The 14,492-nt window shown below is 53.8% G+C and overlaps 1 protein-coding gene across 2 annotated transcripts; it reads right to left on the minus strand.

Annotated features, from left to right (window-relative positions):
* Positions 1-3,840: 3,840 nt before the first annotated feature.
* Positions 3,841-10,349, minus strand: HOXA10 (homeobox A10). 2 transcript variants are annotated; one of them, XM_074195545.1, is made up of 3 exons: positions 8,522-10,349; positions 7,607-8,482; positions 3,841-6,025 (listed from the first exon to the last, which is right to left on the minus strand). In XM_074195545.1, the coding sequence occupies exons 1-3, from the start codon at positions 8,658-8,660 to the stop codon at positions 5,751-5,753; spliced, it is 1,290 nt and encodes a 429-aa protein (XP_074051646.1). In that variant the 5' UTR covers positions 8,661-10,349; the 3' UTR covers positions 3,841-5,750. The 2 variants fall into 2 exon arrangements, with proteins under 2 accessions (XP_074051646.1, XP_074051645.1); XM_074195544.1 differs by having other exon boundaries at positions 7,607-10,349.
* Between the last annotated feature and the right edge of the window lie 4,143 nt (positions 10,350-14,492).

Consider the following 14,492-nt stretch of genomic DNA (forward strand, 5'->3'; position numbering starts at 1 on the left):
TCCTTTGCTTTCCTAGGGAAAGGCCTCTTTATTCCCTACTCCCCCCCCCCCCGCCACTGCCATGGAGTTGGGGGGTGAGTGGGGGGGAAGCAGGCCGCCTCCTTGTTAATTTGAAAAACCCAATCCTAAGTAGAAAGCCGCGAGGACTTGCAACTGGATAGTAATTAAATTCACGTGTGAATATTCCGCATGCAAAAAGTATGTTTCTCATTAGCTTTTACATCTCTGTTGGCTCTTTCCTCCCTTTCCACTCTCCCCCTCCTTTTTTCCTCCCTTTTCCTCCTGTTCACGTTTTCTCAATAGCTACATCAGCAATCTCAGAGAGATTCTATTCTTTCTCCCAATTCCACGGCTGATTCGGAGTGATAAGAAGCTGTGAGGGTCTTATCTCTTTGAGGCAGTCAGAGAACAGGGCAAGACGCAGCAGCTCGAGGAAGGCCGGCCCATCGGCTTCCTAAAAAAAATATGGAATGGACGTGAAGTTAGGTACACAATGACCTCCAACTTAGCCCTCGTCCGTCAGCTCGCCTACCTCCAGGGCTTCACTTCGAGGAATCCTGATTTTATCCTCTTTCTTTCATTCTGGCTTTCGTCCATCCATCCATTCGTTTTTTCCCCTATCTTTCTTTCTTTTTTAATTGCCTCCCCCTAAACAAAGGACAGACAAATAGTCCTCTGCTATCATTCGGAGGCTTCTGGTCCTTGTTTGAGGACAATTTTGTTCGTTGTAAACGCTTCAGACTTAGCTGAGCGCAATAGACTTTAGTGTCTCCGAACTGAGACAAGCCCAGTCTCAGCTTCCACCTAGAGAAAAACTCTTAATAATAACCACAATAATAGAAACAGCAACAATCTAGGAAAGTGGGTATTTTCTCAAAATACCTAATTATTCCTAACCTGAGCCAAAGCTGAATCACGGATATTCGGCGGATTGCAACTTGAAAGGGGCTAAGAAGGAAAAAAATGCCAAGCCCCATTTGGAGGCGAGGTCAATACGCTGGCCTAGGTTTTTATTTTGAACGTGAAAGCAACGGTTGAGTTTTTGTTTCTTGGTTTCCGAGCCAGATACCCTAGCCAGCAGCCTAATAAGCTGGTGTAATTAAGAACCGCTCTCCTTCCTGCATATAATTCTTTTTTAGGGGTATTGCATAGCAAATGAATTGAAATGTAGACGCCGCCACCGCGCCAGGCTCTCTAACGACCCTCCATAGACTACAAACACCAGAGGTTAATCCAACAGTCCAAGTGGCCTTCAGAGCAAAGTGAGAGGCGGCAGGTTGGAAAGGACCGCTATCGCGTTTTCCCTCATTAAAGAAAAAAAAAATTAGCCCCCTCCAGGTTGGTCCATAAAGGCTGGGGGTGGAGGGAGAACGGAGAGTGGTTATTCTGTCCGGATTTCTACACCGCGTGGGACCGAAGGGGCCTGTCTGTTGTTGTTGCAAGCCCGGCTCGCGGGGGAAATGACCCTTGCCTCCGAAGAGATTACACCTGGGGACAGGCTCTCAACTTTGAGTTGTCTTCCCTGGAGTTTTGTGGGTGCCCTCCACTCCCACCCTAGATTATTTCCAACTTCCTGAATCTGGGAATTAGCCTCTCCAAAGCTCCGGATTCTCTTTCCACGTTCCTGACTCTTACCAAAATTCACTGGGCAAAGACAAGCCCAGTTTAAGGTAGTAGATAGATAAATATTCCGATGGTCTAGGACTGCCTTTCCCTAGCGAGTCACACTTTCTACACACACACGCGCGCGCGCGCACACACACACACACACACACACACACACACACACACAAAGACACACAAAGACATACTCCTAACTTAGCCAGAAGAAGCCCCGTGGCAAAGCTCTACCTTGGAGCCAGCCGCAGAATCTCTCTCCCGGTTTGCCTTCTGCCGGTTTTCTCGGAGGCTTCTTCCCAAAGAGCTCCCTTACCCTGCCAACTCAGCCAGCCTTAGCCCCTGGCAGAGGGCCGGGGGGTCCACCGACTCGGCCTGCAGAACCCCGCTGGTCCCTCCTGACTTCCCCCATCTCTCCCGGGTTCCCGGGTTCCCGGTTCTTGTTTGCTGTCCATGTAACAAAGCCTGGCGTGTGGGGCTCCCCGCGACAGACCCAGCGAGGTCGCTGTTGTTCAGTCCGCCTCAAAGGAATGCAGGCTGCCTAATCGTGATCGTAACCGAGGCCTTGCGATCACTACCAAGCCAAAGTGGAAGATCTGCCTGGATTTTCTCCCCTCCTCGGGCCCCCATTCCTTCCCAAGACAGGCAGTGGAGCCCTCAGTTTCTCTAGGCTTTCCCCAAAACCTGACCGCAGCACCTGAACAAGAGGACTTAAAGCGAATCCACAGTTTGCCCACAAACCAGGCCTGTGCCCCAAAGGCCAAAAATGAAAGGAGCAGGAAACAGAGAAGAGAAAATAAAGAGGAGATGGGGGGGGGGGGAGAGAGAGAGAGAGAGAGAGAGAGAGAGAGAGAGAGAGAGAGAGAGAGAGAGAGAGAGATAGGAAACAGATCCTGACTTCCTTCCACCTTGGCCCTTTCTTAACAAGTCTGGCCCAGAGGTCTTGGGGAACAGGGAGAGAAAGAGGGCTACATCCATATTTCTGATCCTCTCCAGGAAACAGAAGACCTTGGACTTTTACAAGCAAAGCCAGGGCTGCTGAAACGCGGGTCCAAGCCCCCGAAGCCCCCATTCCTCAACAAAGCGCACCTGACCTTGAATGGCTCCTAGCCGAGAAATTCCTACCACGCCCCCACCGCCAAGGAGCAAGCTAACCTGACCATACCTGCCCCCGGTTTTGGGGGGGGAGGAGGGAGGGGCAAGGGATGGGAAGAGAAAGGAAGGAGAAGAGGGAGGAGAACTGGGTGCTCCTTCGTCCGAGCACGCCCCGGATCCGGGAAGGGCAGGCGGCGGCGAGGCGCTGTGCTCCCGGAGGGAGTAGAGGCAATTGGACGTGACGCCTAGTTAGAGGTCCGTCCACGACCCCTGTCTTCGGCCCCCTGCCCACCGGCTCGCTATACCTGGTGACGAATTCAACTGAAGTAATGAAGGCAGTATCATGCTGTCGAGAGAAAGGTGGAGCCCCAACAACAGGAAACTACCTAAATCACAGACCAGTTCTGCTGCTCCCCCAAGGCCCGGCTCCTTAGGCAGGGATCCCGCTATGGAGAGAAACAAAATCAGGTCAAACCCCCCCGAGCACGGCGCCGCCGCTCCAACCTGCCCGGGGCCGCCGCCACCGCCACAGCCACCGCCACAGCCACCGCCACCGCAGCAGTCTTAAGACTGCTTCAAATGAGAAAAGGAAAGGAAAAGGCTGAGAGAAGGGAGGGCGAGAGAGATAGAGGGGCAGGGAGGGAGGAGGGAAAGGAAGGAGAGGGAGAAAGAGAGAGCGAGAATGAGAGAAAGTGTGAGCGTGTGTGTGTGGTGTATGAGAGAGAGAGGGAGAGAGAGAGGGGGAGAGAGAGAGAGAGAGAGAGAGAGAGAGAGAGAGAGAGAGAGAGAGAGAGAGAGAGAGATCCGGTGTGTATACGTTTGTTTTTCCCAAACCTTCAAGTAGGGCGAACCGAGGAGAAAAGGGGAGGGCGTTAATGGGCCTACCATAAAGCCCTAAAGGACTGAGCTGAGCATCGGGTTCAAAGTCTGTCCTGCAGGAGAGTTGGGCCAGCAGCTTGGACTAGCCAAGCCAGCCGGGGCTGCCCCTCACTTCCTTCTCCCCCTCCTCTTCCTCTTCAAACACTCCCCCAGCTCCCTCTGGGTGCTGCCCCACCCCCCACCCTCCCACCTTCATCTGGCAGGGCCAAAACCCCTCTTGCCTCGCCAGGCTAGAGCAACCAGGTAGCCAAGAAGACCGGGACTGGGGGGCAACCACGATTGAGAGCAGCTGGTAGGGAGGGGGCAGTTGGGCTTGGGGTGCCCTGTCTCTAGCCATCCGCCATCTCCCTTGGAGGGGCTCACCTTCCCAGCAGCTCCCGGGGCATCAGAGGGGTGTGGGTGGCACCTATGGCCTGCTTCCTGCCTAAGAAGAGACCTCGAATCATTGAGACTGGGTGTCGGCCGCAAAACCAAAGCAAAGCAAAAAATCGATCTCTGATCCATTCTCTACCCTTCAGAAATACTCTGTGGCTTCCTCTGTCTATGCAGCTCCTCACTCGACTGAAACCACTGGCTCGTCCAAGTCAGCAACAATCCAGATATACTAGCAAGTCATAAAATAAGGAACAAAAGCCCCCAAACCTTAGAGCTGCATTGCTCTATGGCCGAGACAAATTACGACTGTCTAGGTAATATTTAAATGGGTGCCTGTAGTAATTGCAGGGAGCCCAGGCTCTATTCCTGTTGTAAAAGTTGGGGACGAGATAAAGTGGGTGGTGAAGATAAACAGTCACAAAAGAGGTGAAATTAAAAGGCTTCATTCCACGGCTTTTATTCTTCTATATAAGAACATAAACATTGTCTTTTTGTTCCACGCACAGCAGCATTACAATATTAATTTATTCTGGTTTAAGGTAAGAAGTAAATAGAGCTAGGACTAACATTTATAATAACGATAGAATGCATTTGCTTCAAACAGTATTGGCAATTCTTTAATAATAGACATTTATACACTTCTCTTTGTTTCTGCACCTACAGGTTTGACCCTTTTATGCATGTAACTTCACAGTATAAAGGAAATCCGAACAATGTCTCCCTTTTTTCTCTTCTACCCCGTCTGCTAGAGTCCTCTGAAGGGTCCCATGAATTTCAGTGAGCAAAATAAAAGCGAAATTTACTCCCCCCTCCTCATAAGGCCAGGAGAATTGTGTGTGCTTGTCACGCGCTACCAGTGGTAACATTACTTAGAGACAAAAATCCACTAATTCCACATAATATAATAAGCAAAACTACATTAGGTCACTATCTACAACAGAGAAGACAGCGGGAGTCAGAGGTAAGTGAGAACATTTAATGCCGGAGCAGCCAAGATCTTGGATGGGGCCGAGAGAGGTCTCTCTTTTCCTGCTCAAATTTTAAAGCTGGGAAAGTGTCCAGAGAAAAGAGAGAAGGGAACCCCGAGTCCCTCTCCCTCTTCCTCTCTCTCTCTCCGTCTTTCCCTCCTTCTCTCTCCCCCAACACACCGTCACGCTCTTGTTTTCACCCTGCGTGTTCGCGGTGGTGAAGGCCTTCCCTTCGAAAAGAATGAAACTAGGAACGGCAAGGCAAAGAAACAGTCTCTCTCTCTCTCTCTCACACACACACACACATACACAACCCCGCCCCAACTCTGACCTGAACGAGGTCCAAATGGAAAGCCTCGACTACTCACCCGTCACCTCCCCAAAGACACCTTAACGCTTACAATAAGTCGCCAGGGTCGCCTGGACTCGGAGCCTGGCTAGACACGCGCAGCCCTCTTAAGAGATGACACTTGGCTGGTGGAAGGATTGGGGAGCGAGGGAGGGGACCAAGCTCAGCCAAAGAGCTTCGTTTGTTTGTTTGTTTGTTTGCTTGCTTGTTTGTGTTTGGGAATCAAGGCTCCCCCTCTCCATTCACCCCTGGAAAGCAAGACAAACAAACCAAACGATCCCCACCCAATCCCGCCTGGCAAAGCTGCTATGGATAGATGGAGAATGGAGACAGGGGTGGGGTGGGGTGGGGGGAAGAAAAAAAACAACTCGTGACTCCGAGAGATACAGGTGCGAATCTCTAGCGCCTAGGAAGAAGGGTTACTGGCTCTTTTCACCGTCAAAACGTGGTGGTCGTTTGGAGGTTCATCAAGAAAAGTTAAAGTTGGCTGTGAGCTCCCGGATTCTGTTTTCTCGGTTCATTTTCTTCAGTTTCATCCGCCGGTTCTGAAACCAGATCTTAACCTGTCTGTCTGTGAGATGGACGCTGCGGCTGATCTCTAGGCGCCGCTCTCGAGTTAGGTACATGTTGAAAAGAAATTCCTTCTCCAGCTCCAAAGTCTGGTGCTTGGTGTAGGGGCATCGCTTCTTCCGGCCGCTCTTCGCCGTGAGCCAGTTCGCCGCATTCTCACCTTTGGCGTTGCCTGGGGTCGGAGAAGAGAAGAAGCGGGGGGAAGGGACAGATGGGGAGGGGGAGGCAGAGGAGGGAACAAGAGGGGAGGGGGAAAGCAAGTTACGGCGAGGCCCGCAGTAGAGCACAGCACTTCCAGGACCCTGGCAGGCAGCAGGCGGCGGCTGCGGTTCAGGCTCTCGGGGAACCCTGGGGTTGCTTTGGCCCAGGACGTGGTGGAGAAAGAAGCCTTTCCCGCACATCGTCCCTAATGGACCCCAGACTGTGGAAAAGGAAGGGGGGGAGGGCTGAAAGCTAAAGAGAGAAAGGGGTTCAAATCTCCCCTTTGGTCATGCCGAGGAGGGGGGCGACTCCATTAAAAGACATTTTCTAAAGGCCTCCTGGCTCTCTCTTCCCCCCCCTCAGAACACCCCCACCCTCCCCAAATTGCGTTTTAATTGGTTTTTCAAACACCTGTTTTCACACAAAGGGAGCTAGCGGGGAGGGCGCGGAGGAGAGCTTGGAAGGGAATGCTGGGCACCGGGAGAAGGGCGGCCGTATATCTTGAACTTAACGCCTTTCTTTGCCTTTCCTTCCCCTTCGCAGACAAGCATTTCCTCTGCCCCCCTGAGCTTGGGGGCAGGGAGTCCCATTATTGCCCCAGGGTCAGCAGAGGAAAGGCTGGGGGGAGGGGACCTTGGCTGCTGCCCCAACCGGTCTCTACTGGACTGAGGGTGGGCGTGGGGATTGTGGGAGACGGTTGAATTTGAGCCAAAAGGACAGAGGCAAACAATCGATTGGGTGTCATCCCCAACCCCCAGTCAAGAATCTAGGAATTTGGGGAATTCCAAGGTAAAAAGAGGGGGGCAAGCCCTCCTGACTTCAAGCTTTAGGTCTGGCTAGGCTGGCCTGAGCTGGGGGGGGGGGGGGTCAGAGGAGATTGCCTGCCACTGCTCCTCCGAAAGAGGATCTCATCGCGACTGTGACTTTGCAAAAGACATTTGGGATCGTAAACTACAACTTCGCGCGTTAATAGGGCTTATTTATTGGCGCCGGCGGCTGATTATTTTGGAAGCTTTACAAACAGCCTTGTTATCTCCGAATCACCTTCTCCAAAAGCTGGCTGGGCTGGGCGGGCGAGCTGGGGCAATCGAGGTAGGGCTTGTGACCAGGAGGAAGAGGATGATAGGGAGGAGGCGGTGGCGGAGCGGGGCTGCTCCCCAGGCTCCCGGTTTTGATCACCTCCGACCTAGCTGGCCTGGCGAACGAACCCCGGGCTAGAGAGCAGAGGCAGTGCTCTAAGTCGGACATTCCGTTTTACTGCGTCCCCACGCCCAAATATTAAAAAAAATGACTAAACCAAGTTCACAAGGTCAGCTGGAGTGGTGCTGCGTGCCAGACGGAGGCTGCGGGCTGCTGGTGCCCTCCTCTCTCCGCGGGATTCCCCACCGGCTCTCTGCTACTTCGGGGGCTCTCTGCCTCTGACTTTTGGCCTCCCCCCCCCTCTCTTTTTCTCCCCCTCCCTTCCTCCCTCTCGGGCCCCCGCTCCTTTGCTGGCTGGCTTTCTCTCTTGCTCCCGCTCCCTCTCGAAAGGTCGGGGCTTCCGCCCACTTACCTATGGAGTCTTTCTCGGGAGACGGCTTGCTGCTTTCGGAGGGAGCGGGGGACAGTTCCTCGGCAGCGGAGGACGACGCCTGGGTCTCTTCCTCCGCAGCCTGGGAGCCACAAGCTAAGGCGGTGGGCGGAGGAGACTCCAGAGAGCTTTCCTTCCTGCCCGACTCGGCCGAGACCGAAGCGAGCGCCGGCGGCGAGTCGAAGCGAACTTGGGACTGCGGGGGGAACGGGGAGGCGCCCAGCTGCGCCCCCGAGGCCGCCGCCGCCGCCGCGTTGTAGCTCTTGGCGCTGCCGGTGCCATAGGCTTGAGACAGGCGGAAATAGCCGGGGACCGGCACGCCGCCGCCCCCGCCGCCGCCGCCGCCGCCGCTGCTGTTGAGGGAGCAGACCTCGGGAGGGCCCCGCGAGGGGAAGGAGGCCAGCTCGGGGGCCGTGGAACTTTTGGGGCATTTCTCCGAGTCATAGAGGCAATACGAGTTCTCCTCTTTGATGTTCTGGGCGAAGGAGCAAGAGGTGGCTTGCTGCTGCGCTGGCGGCGGCGGAGGCTGCGGCTGCGGCGGGTGGTGGTGGTGATTCTGGGGCTGCGGCTGGTTCTGGGCCTGGGGCGGCTGGGGCTGCTGCGGCTGCGGCTGGTGAGTCGGGGGCGGCGGGCCATCGGGCTGCTCCATCCGACACGACCTGGGGCCGTCTAGCCAGACCTCCATGCCCGACGACATATACGGGTGCGACGAGGGCACCATGCCCCCCGGCGATCCGCCTCCCTCATTGCGTTTGCTCAGGACCGGGAAGAGCCCGCAGCTTTGCAGCCCGTAGGACAGCTCGGACGTGGGCGGCAGGTAGTGCGGGTAGTAGCCGCCGCCGCCGCCGCCGCCTCCTCCTCCGCCGCCGCCGCCGCCACCGCCGCCGCCGCCGCCGCCGCCGCCGCCGCCGCCTTCCCCTCTGCCCGAGCTGATCAGCGAATCCACCAAAAAAGAGTTGGCGGCCGGGCTCTCGGAGCATGACATGGCTGCGGGATAATTTGGCGAAGGGAGCAGATAGCCCTTTCTGGCTGACATTTCTTGTAGAAAACATGCTGAATAGGGTTAGAGATCCCCCCGCACCTCGGCGAGCTCCCGCAGCCAATGAAGAGCCAGGGTTTCCCAGCGACCCCTCCCAGTTTGGTTTCGTAGGCGCTGTGCTGGGCTCAGGTCGACCTCTGAATTGAGAATTTATATAAATATGTAATGTATATTGATGGGCCCGAAGACACACGCCCCAACACCTAGGGCTGGGGCTCAGCCCTCTGGGGACCAACTCTCCGGCAGGATTTTGAACTAGCCGCCGGATCCCTCCTTCCCGGAGTCCTGCACCCCACTTCCAGGGCGGGAGGGGGAACGCAGCGTATCTCTGGAGCGCTCCTGGGCCCAGATATCAGATAGTAAACAAGTGGGGTGTTTATGACGCCTCCGACCTGGCGCTATTCGGGAGCCCGAGGCTGCCCTTGCCGGCTTCCAACCCCCTCTCTGCGGATAACGCACGGATCTGAGCTAACTTCAATAAAACGACCTCCATACGTCGCTGCTCTCCTTCCCTTTTTTTCACATTTGGATTTGGGGTGGGGGTGGGCAGGGCACTGGCTTCCCAATATTTTCTAGTCCCGTTACTTTGCTCTCTGCCCAGCGTCGGGGGCAAGGGAGACGGTGCCCCGGATTTGGCGTTCTCTTCTGGAGGAATGAGAGCTCCCTAGAGCACAAGGGAAACCGGGGACCCAAAAGACAGTTCTGGTCCCAGGCAAAACTGAGAACACTTGGTAGCTCGGGCGGGGCTCGGCGAGACGCATCCAGCCCAGGCAAGGAGCCGGAGAACTAAGGAACGGGGGGAACGAAAGAGAAAGGAGTCTGGAGGCCCAGCTGCCCAGAGAACGAGTATAACACGCCCGCAACCAGGGGTATCTGGGGGAGGGGGGCTCCCTGTCCCGGGAGCTCTCCTCCCCTCGTTTTGGGGAAGACACCACGACTACCTCCCTCCTCTCGGATCCAACCCCAGCATCTAGGTGCCCGCACTCGTTCTGTTTCCTAAGCTTAGCGGCTTGTCTCTGGCTGCGTTCGTTTCAATCTTTGGCTATGGTTGTTTCCAGAAGCTAGTTAGGGCAGCGTATGCAAAGGACAGCCCTCCCCTGCAGCTCTGACACCTTCTGAGTCTGGGCTTCTTTCAAAAGGTCTTCCTTGAAGTCCCACAGAAGGCAGCATTGAATACTGGGTTCGAGAGCCTGGAAGGGAAGGCCAGGGCCCAGCGTCTGGCCGGCTTTGGCCTTGGAGGCCCGGAGGCTTCTCTGCTTCCCCGCCTTTCCGGGGTTCGAGCTGAGTGGGCAGGGAGAGGCTAGGCAGCCGGGACCAGAGTTAGCTTGCTCAGGAAGGTGGCGCGCTGGGATTCTCTTCCTAAGCACTCTCGGTTCCTTGGGAAGCCTCCTAGAGCTCAGTCCCACCAGTAAAAAGACATTTTTTTCCCCAAATCAAATCAAACTTAAATTCTACTCCTTTCTTCTTCTCCGCCCCCCCCCCCCCAGTTCCAATCCACAGCCTGCTCCTTCCCCATTAGCACGGCACTAAAGAGGGAGCAAAGAGCTTATAAGGGACTTGGGGAAGGGGTGCAGGAGAAGAGGGGGTCGAATGGAAGCAGGAAACCTTGCCCCAGACTCTGAACACCGTCCTCTCCCCCTGCCTTTAGCCTTGGCTTTCACACAACTCTGGAGGATCTGACAAGAATCAGTGTCACTGCTACACCCCCCCCTTCCTACTTCTCGGTTTCCCCCTCCCCTCTATCTGCCTCCATCTTCCCCCTCCCCCCCCCCAGGACTCCCTCCCCTTCAAACCCCATCGATCTGTCAGCCGTTTGGATATTTTAACGTGAGTCTCAGTTGAGGAAATTCCCTCCCAGGTTGTGACAGGCTCCGGGACAAATTATTGGGGAGTGGGTCGGTAGGCAGTAGGGCAGCCGGGACGACTGTCCATAGGAGGGGCCGTCCCTGAGCCTCCTCCCTCTCTCTCCTCATCATGAAGGGTCCCTCCTCGCCAACTGTAAACGCCAGGGTAAGGGAGAGGTTGTCACAACTTTCTCCGGCCCCATAAAAGGTTTATGGAAAGGCGACGTTCTCTGGGTGTGATCAAATGGACCCCGGGAAGTGTCTTTATAACTGAGACAGAGGCCCAGGCCCAGCATCCGGCTCGGGGTTCTGCGTCTTCGGGCCTCCCTGCTTCTTGTCCTCTCCTCTCTCTTTAGCACTATTCCCCAACTCCTTGCTCCTTCTTCCCAGAAAATTCCCCCCCCCTCCAACCCATACCTCCTGCCGGCTCTTCCCCGCTCCCCCCCCCCCCCTTTTGCTGGCTGACCTACAAGGCGTCTCATGTCTCCAGAGCGCTTTCAGGGCAATGAAACTCGAGCTCTCGGCCCACGCTCCAGATCCTTTCTCAGCCCACAGCAGGTATAAAGCCCGGGTCCCTGGGGCAGGTCGCTCCCGGCTCGGCTCGGCTTGCCGAGCCTCAGACAGAGCAAGGCCGGAGCCCCGGTCTCACCCAGGCCTCTTTGCCGATGTGCAGCGCGGCTCTGTGAGGAAAGAGTGGCCAAGGCCAGAGGAAGAGGGGGCCCCCTCAACCGCAGCTCCTGGGCTGGCCAGAGGAGCAGTGGGATAAGGTCTGGCTTCCCAGTCAGGCCTTGGGCTTCTTCCCTTCGTGTCTACTCGAGGAGAGTAAGAACCTAAGGTCTGATCCAGTCCCAGGCAGCAGAGGCTCCCTTGCCCCCCTCCTCCTTTTTGCCAGGCTCAGAATTTCCTCGGTTACACTTCAGCTGCCAGGTGGTCGGTGCTGCAGCCGGACCCAAGAAAGGGTTCGAGGAGAAGGAAAAGGAGGACCGCAGGGAGGAGGCAAAGAAAAAGGCCCGGCAGGCCCGGCCCTCTCTGCCTGGGACAGGAGCTAAAGCCAGAGCTAGGGTTGGGGCTGGAGCTGGGTAACTGAGGGTCAGTTTCCCGGCGTCTGGAGAGGGAGATCATGAACCCGCTACCGCCTGTTAGTTGGTCCTGCGGCTTTCCTCAAGAGCTCACAAGGCCAAGGCAAACGGCAGCCTGGCTCATCTTAGACTGCCGAGGTAAACCCACCACAAACGCTTCTTGCAGGTCTTAGAGAGTGCCCCACTCGCAACCCCAGAACCTGGTGAGTCCCGGGACCTCCTTGTTCAGGTGCCACATCCACCAGTTCCTTGCCCTTCCCAGATCACTTGTTAAATGCTGCTCCAGTTAGCCTATCCCCGGCCACTCTGGGCCCTGGGGAAATGAACGAGAAAATTAAAAAGACCCGCGGGTTCAAAGAAGTGCGGATGGGGGGGGGGGGGGTCTATGTGGATCCCATTCATCTCCAGGGGCAAATAACCCCAAGTCTTCAAGGTTAGGGAGACTGGCTTATTCAGTGAGACAGAAGTGGGCAAAGAAAACGGGCAGCTACGAGGGCAGCAGACCTCCCTCCTCATCCTTGCAGTGGGAAGCTGTTAAATGCATCAATTTAAGGCGCTGAGGTTCCCCCCAGCTCGCTAATCTTTGGGTAAACCTACATTCAGTCACCCTCAGAGCAAATCTGCTTTTTTAAAAAAAATATATGGAGTAGTAAATGTTGAGTGTAGGCTTTTCCTACTTTTGGTGAAGTACCTCAGGAAAAACAAAACAAAACAAAACAAAAAGGAAGGGGAAAAAACCTCCACTTTCTGTCACCTCCAATATCGAAATAAAGGACTTTGAGATCGCAACCTACAAATCAGGGGGACCGAGGCAACCACCAGCCAGAATGCAGAGAAAATCCATACGGCCCCCCACTCTCCTTAATGAACTCTACCCCAAAACAGAATGACATACGCTCCCCTATTTCAGAGTTCTGTCACTGTCAGGACCCTGTGGAAGAGCCAAATGGGTTTCTGGTCTGGATCGGTTCCAAAGGAGGCGGCTCCCCGACGCAGCCTGGTGCCAACGGAGGGGACAAATGACAGACTCGCTAATTTTTATCTTTACTGGAATACTTTCATGCCGGGTAAAGCGGGCCCCGGTCGGGAGGGCAAGGAATTCCTTACAAATGAACAAAGATACAATGTAACCGTAACTCCAACAAGGTAACTGCCTTTCCATCTTTCCCGCGGCCTCGTATGTGTTTGCATTGTAATCAACACAGCGGATACAATGTATCTAATCAACACATCGGATACAATGTATCGGATTTATTGTCATACATAGAGCGATACATTGGCTTCTCTCTTCTCTCCAGGGCAATGTCCAGGACTGTTTTATTTACCTCAGACTGAAACCACAAGTCCAGTTCCACCTCAGCTGCTAGAGGTTTAATAAGCGAGCATATCATATTCCCCACAGAATATATCTACACTTAATATTTGCTCTAGAAGCATATATTTTTCCAGCTAAAAGGATCATGCATACCGTTCTGCATCCAGAGCCCTACAGCACAAATAGTGGGGAGCCAGTGCATGAGGGCATGTTTTGGATTACAAACCCAGATTCCACAACTGCAGCAGCAGCTCAGGTTAAACACCGATTTCCCCCCTTCTCCCTTCCCCATGACTACAGAGAAGGTTGTAGACTTGGACTCTATTCTAAGGCCAAACTGGCTTCCACATGATTGCATGGTGCGTTACCTTCATCAAAATATTCCCATACGCAACCATCTCTTCCCAACGTATTTTAATAGACACCTTGGGCAGAAATATCCAGTTGAAGTTACGGCTCAGGTCACCTCGATTCTCTGCTTTCTCCCATTTCTTTTGATAGCTTAAGACACACCGTTGACCCAAACGATGCTTCCTCTGATGTCTAAGCCAGAGCCCTGTGAGCTCCCCAGGCCCAAGCTCTGATTCTACTAAAAGATTCCGAATGACTCTGATTGCTCTCCATCTCTCTCTGATAATATTAGCGAGGCCTAACCCTCCTCGAAGAGCTTTGGGTCACCCTGGCTATTCTCTACCGCCGAAAAAAACATCCCTCTGACCCTACTCTGGATTTTCCTTCCAAAATACACCCTTGTATAGAATGAGAAATAATAAACTGTTATTGCAAGAAGCAAATTTGTTTTGTTTTGTTTTTAAATTGAGTTCCAAACTGATCCACTTGGTAAACAATTTGTCTTTAAAAGGCTCAGGGGCAGCTGGTGGGATTCCCCGATTTTCCCCTCGTTGTATTAGGAAATGGGATGTAAAGGCCTGCAAAAAAAATTAAAACAAAACAAAACAAAAATCTCCCTGTTTCCTTGATCGCCCCGGGTCGCCTAATTCACAAACTCTGGAATTCAGTCAATAGCTTTCCCGAGATCGCAGCACATACTTTAGAAGTATTTTTCGTCAGCAATGACGTCTTTTTCGACTTCATCTCCAATAAGGTTAACATTTTCTATTTAACCTCCTTTAAAAAAAAGCAGATAGATGCGCTCTTTGCTTTCAATGATCTCTACCGAAAATTTGCTTTCTTCAGAGACCCAAACCTCTCCAGCCATCACTGGCTTTCCAGTGGCCTCTTCATACAATTCAGAGGTTTCCTGTCTTCTCTCCTGCCCACTCTAAATGGCCCTAAAGTCTCCTTGAAGAGATAGGCCCGAGCATGAAATATGAAAGACCCTGGGAGCCCCCACAAACCAGACCCAGAACGAGATTTCAACCTTAATTCTGTGATACAAAATAGTGGGGGGAAAAGTATTCGATACTGAGAATTTAGAGAATGAAGGGTGAATGTGAGCTAGGCTAATCCCTTCACTCATTACCGCATGCTCCAAAACTGGGCCTATTTTGGGATAACAGGGAATAGAAATGAAACAAAAAAAAACAAAAAGGAAAAGAAAAGATGGAGAGAGACAGAGCTGGAGAAGGAG

This window comes from Macrotis lagotis, chromosome 7 (genome assembly GCF_037893015.1).
Source record: "Macrotis lagotis isolate mMagLag1 chromosome 7, bilby.v1.9.chrom.fasta, whole genome shotgun sequence".
Lineage (NCBI taxonomy): Eukaryota > Metazoa > Chordata > Mammalia > Peramelemorphia > Peramelidae > Macrotis > Macrotis lagotis.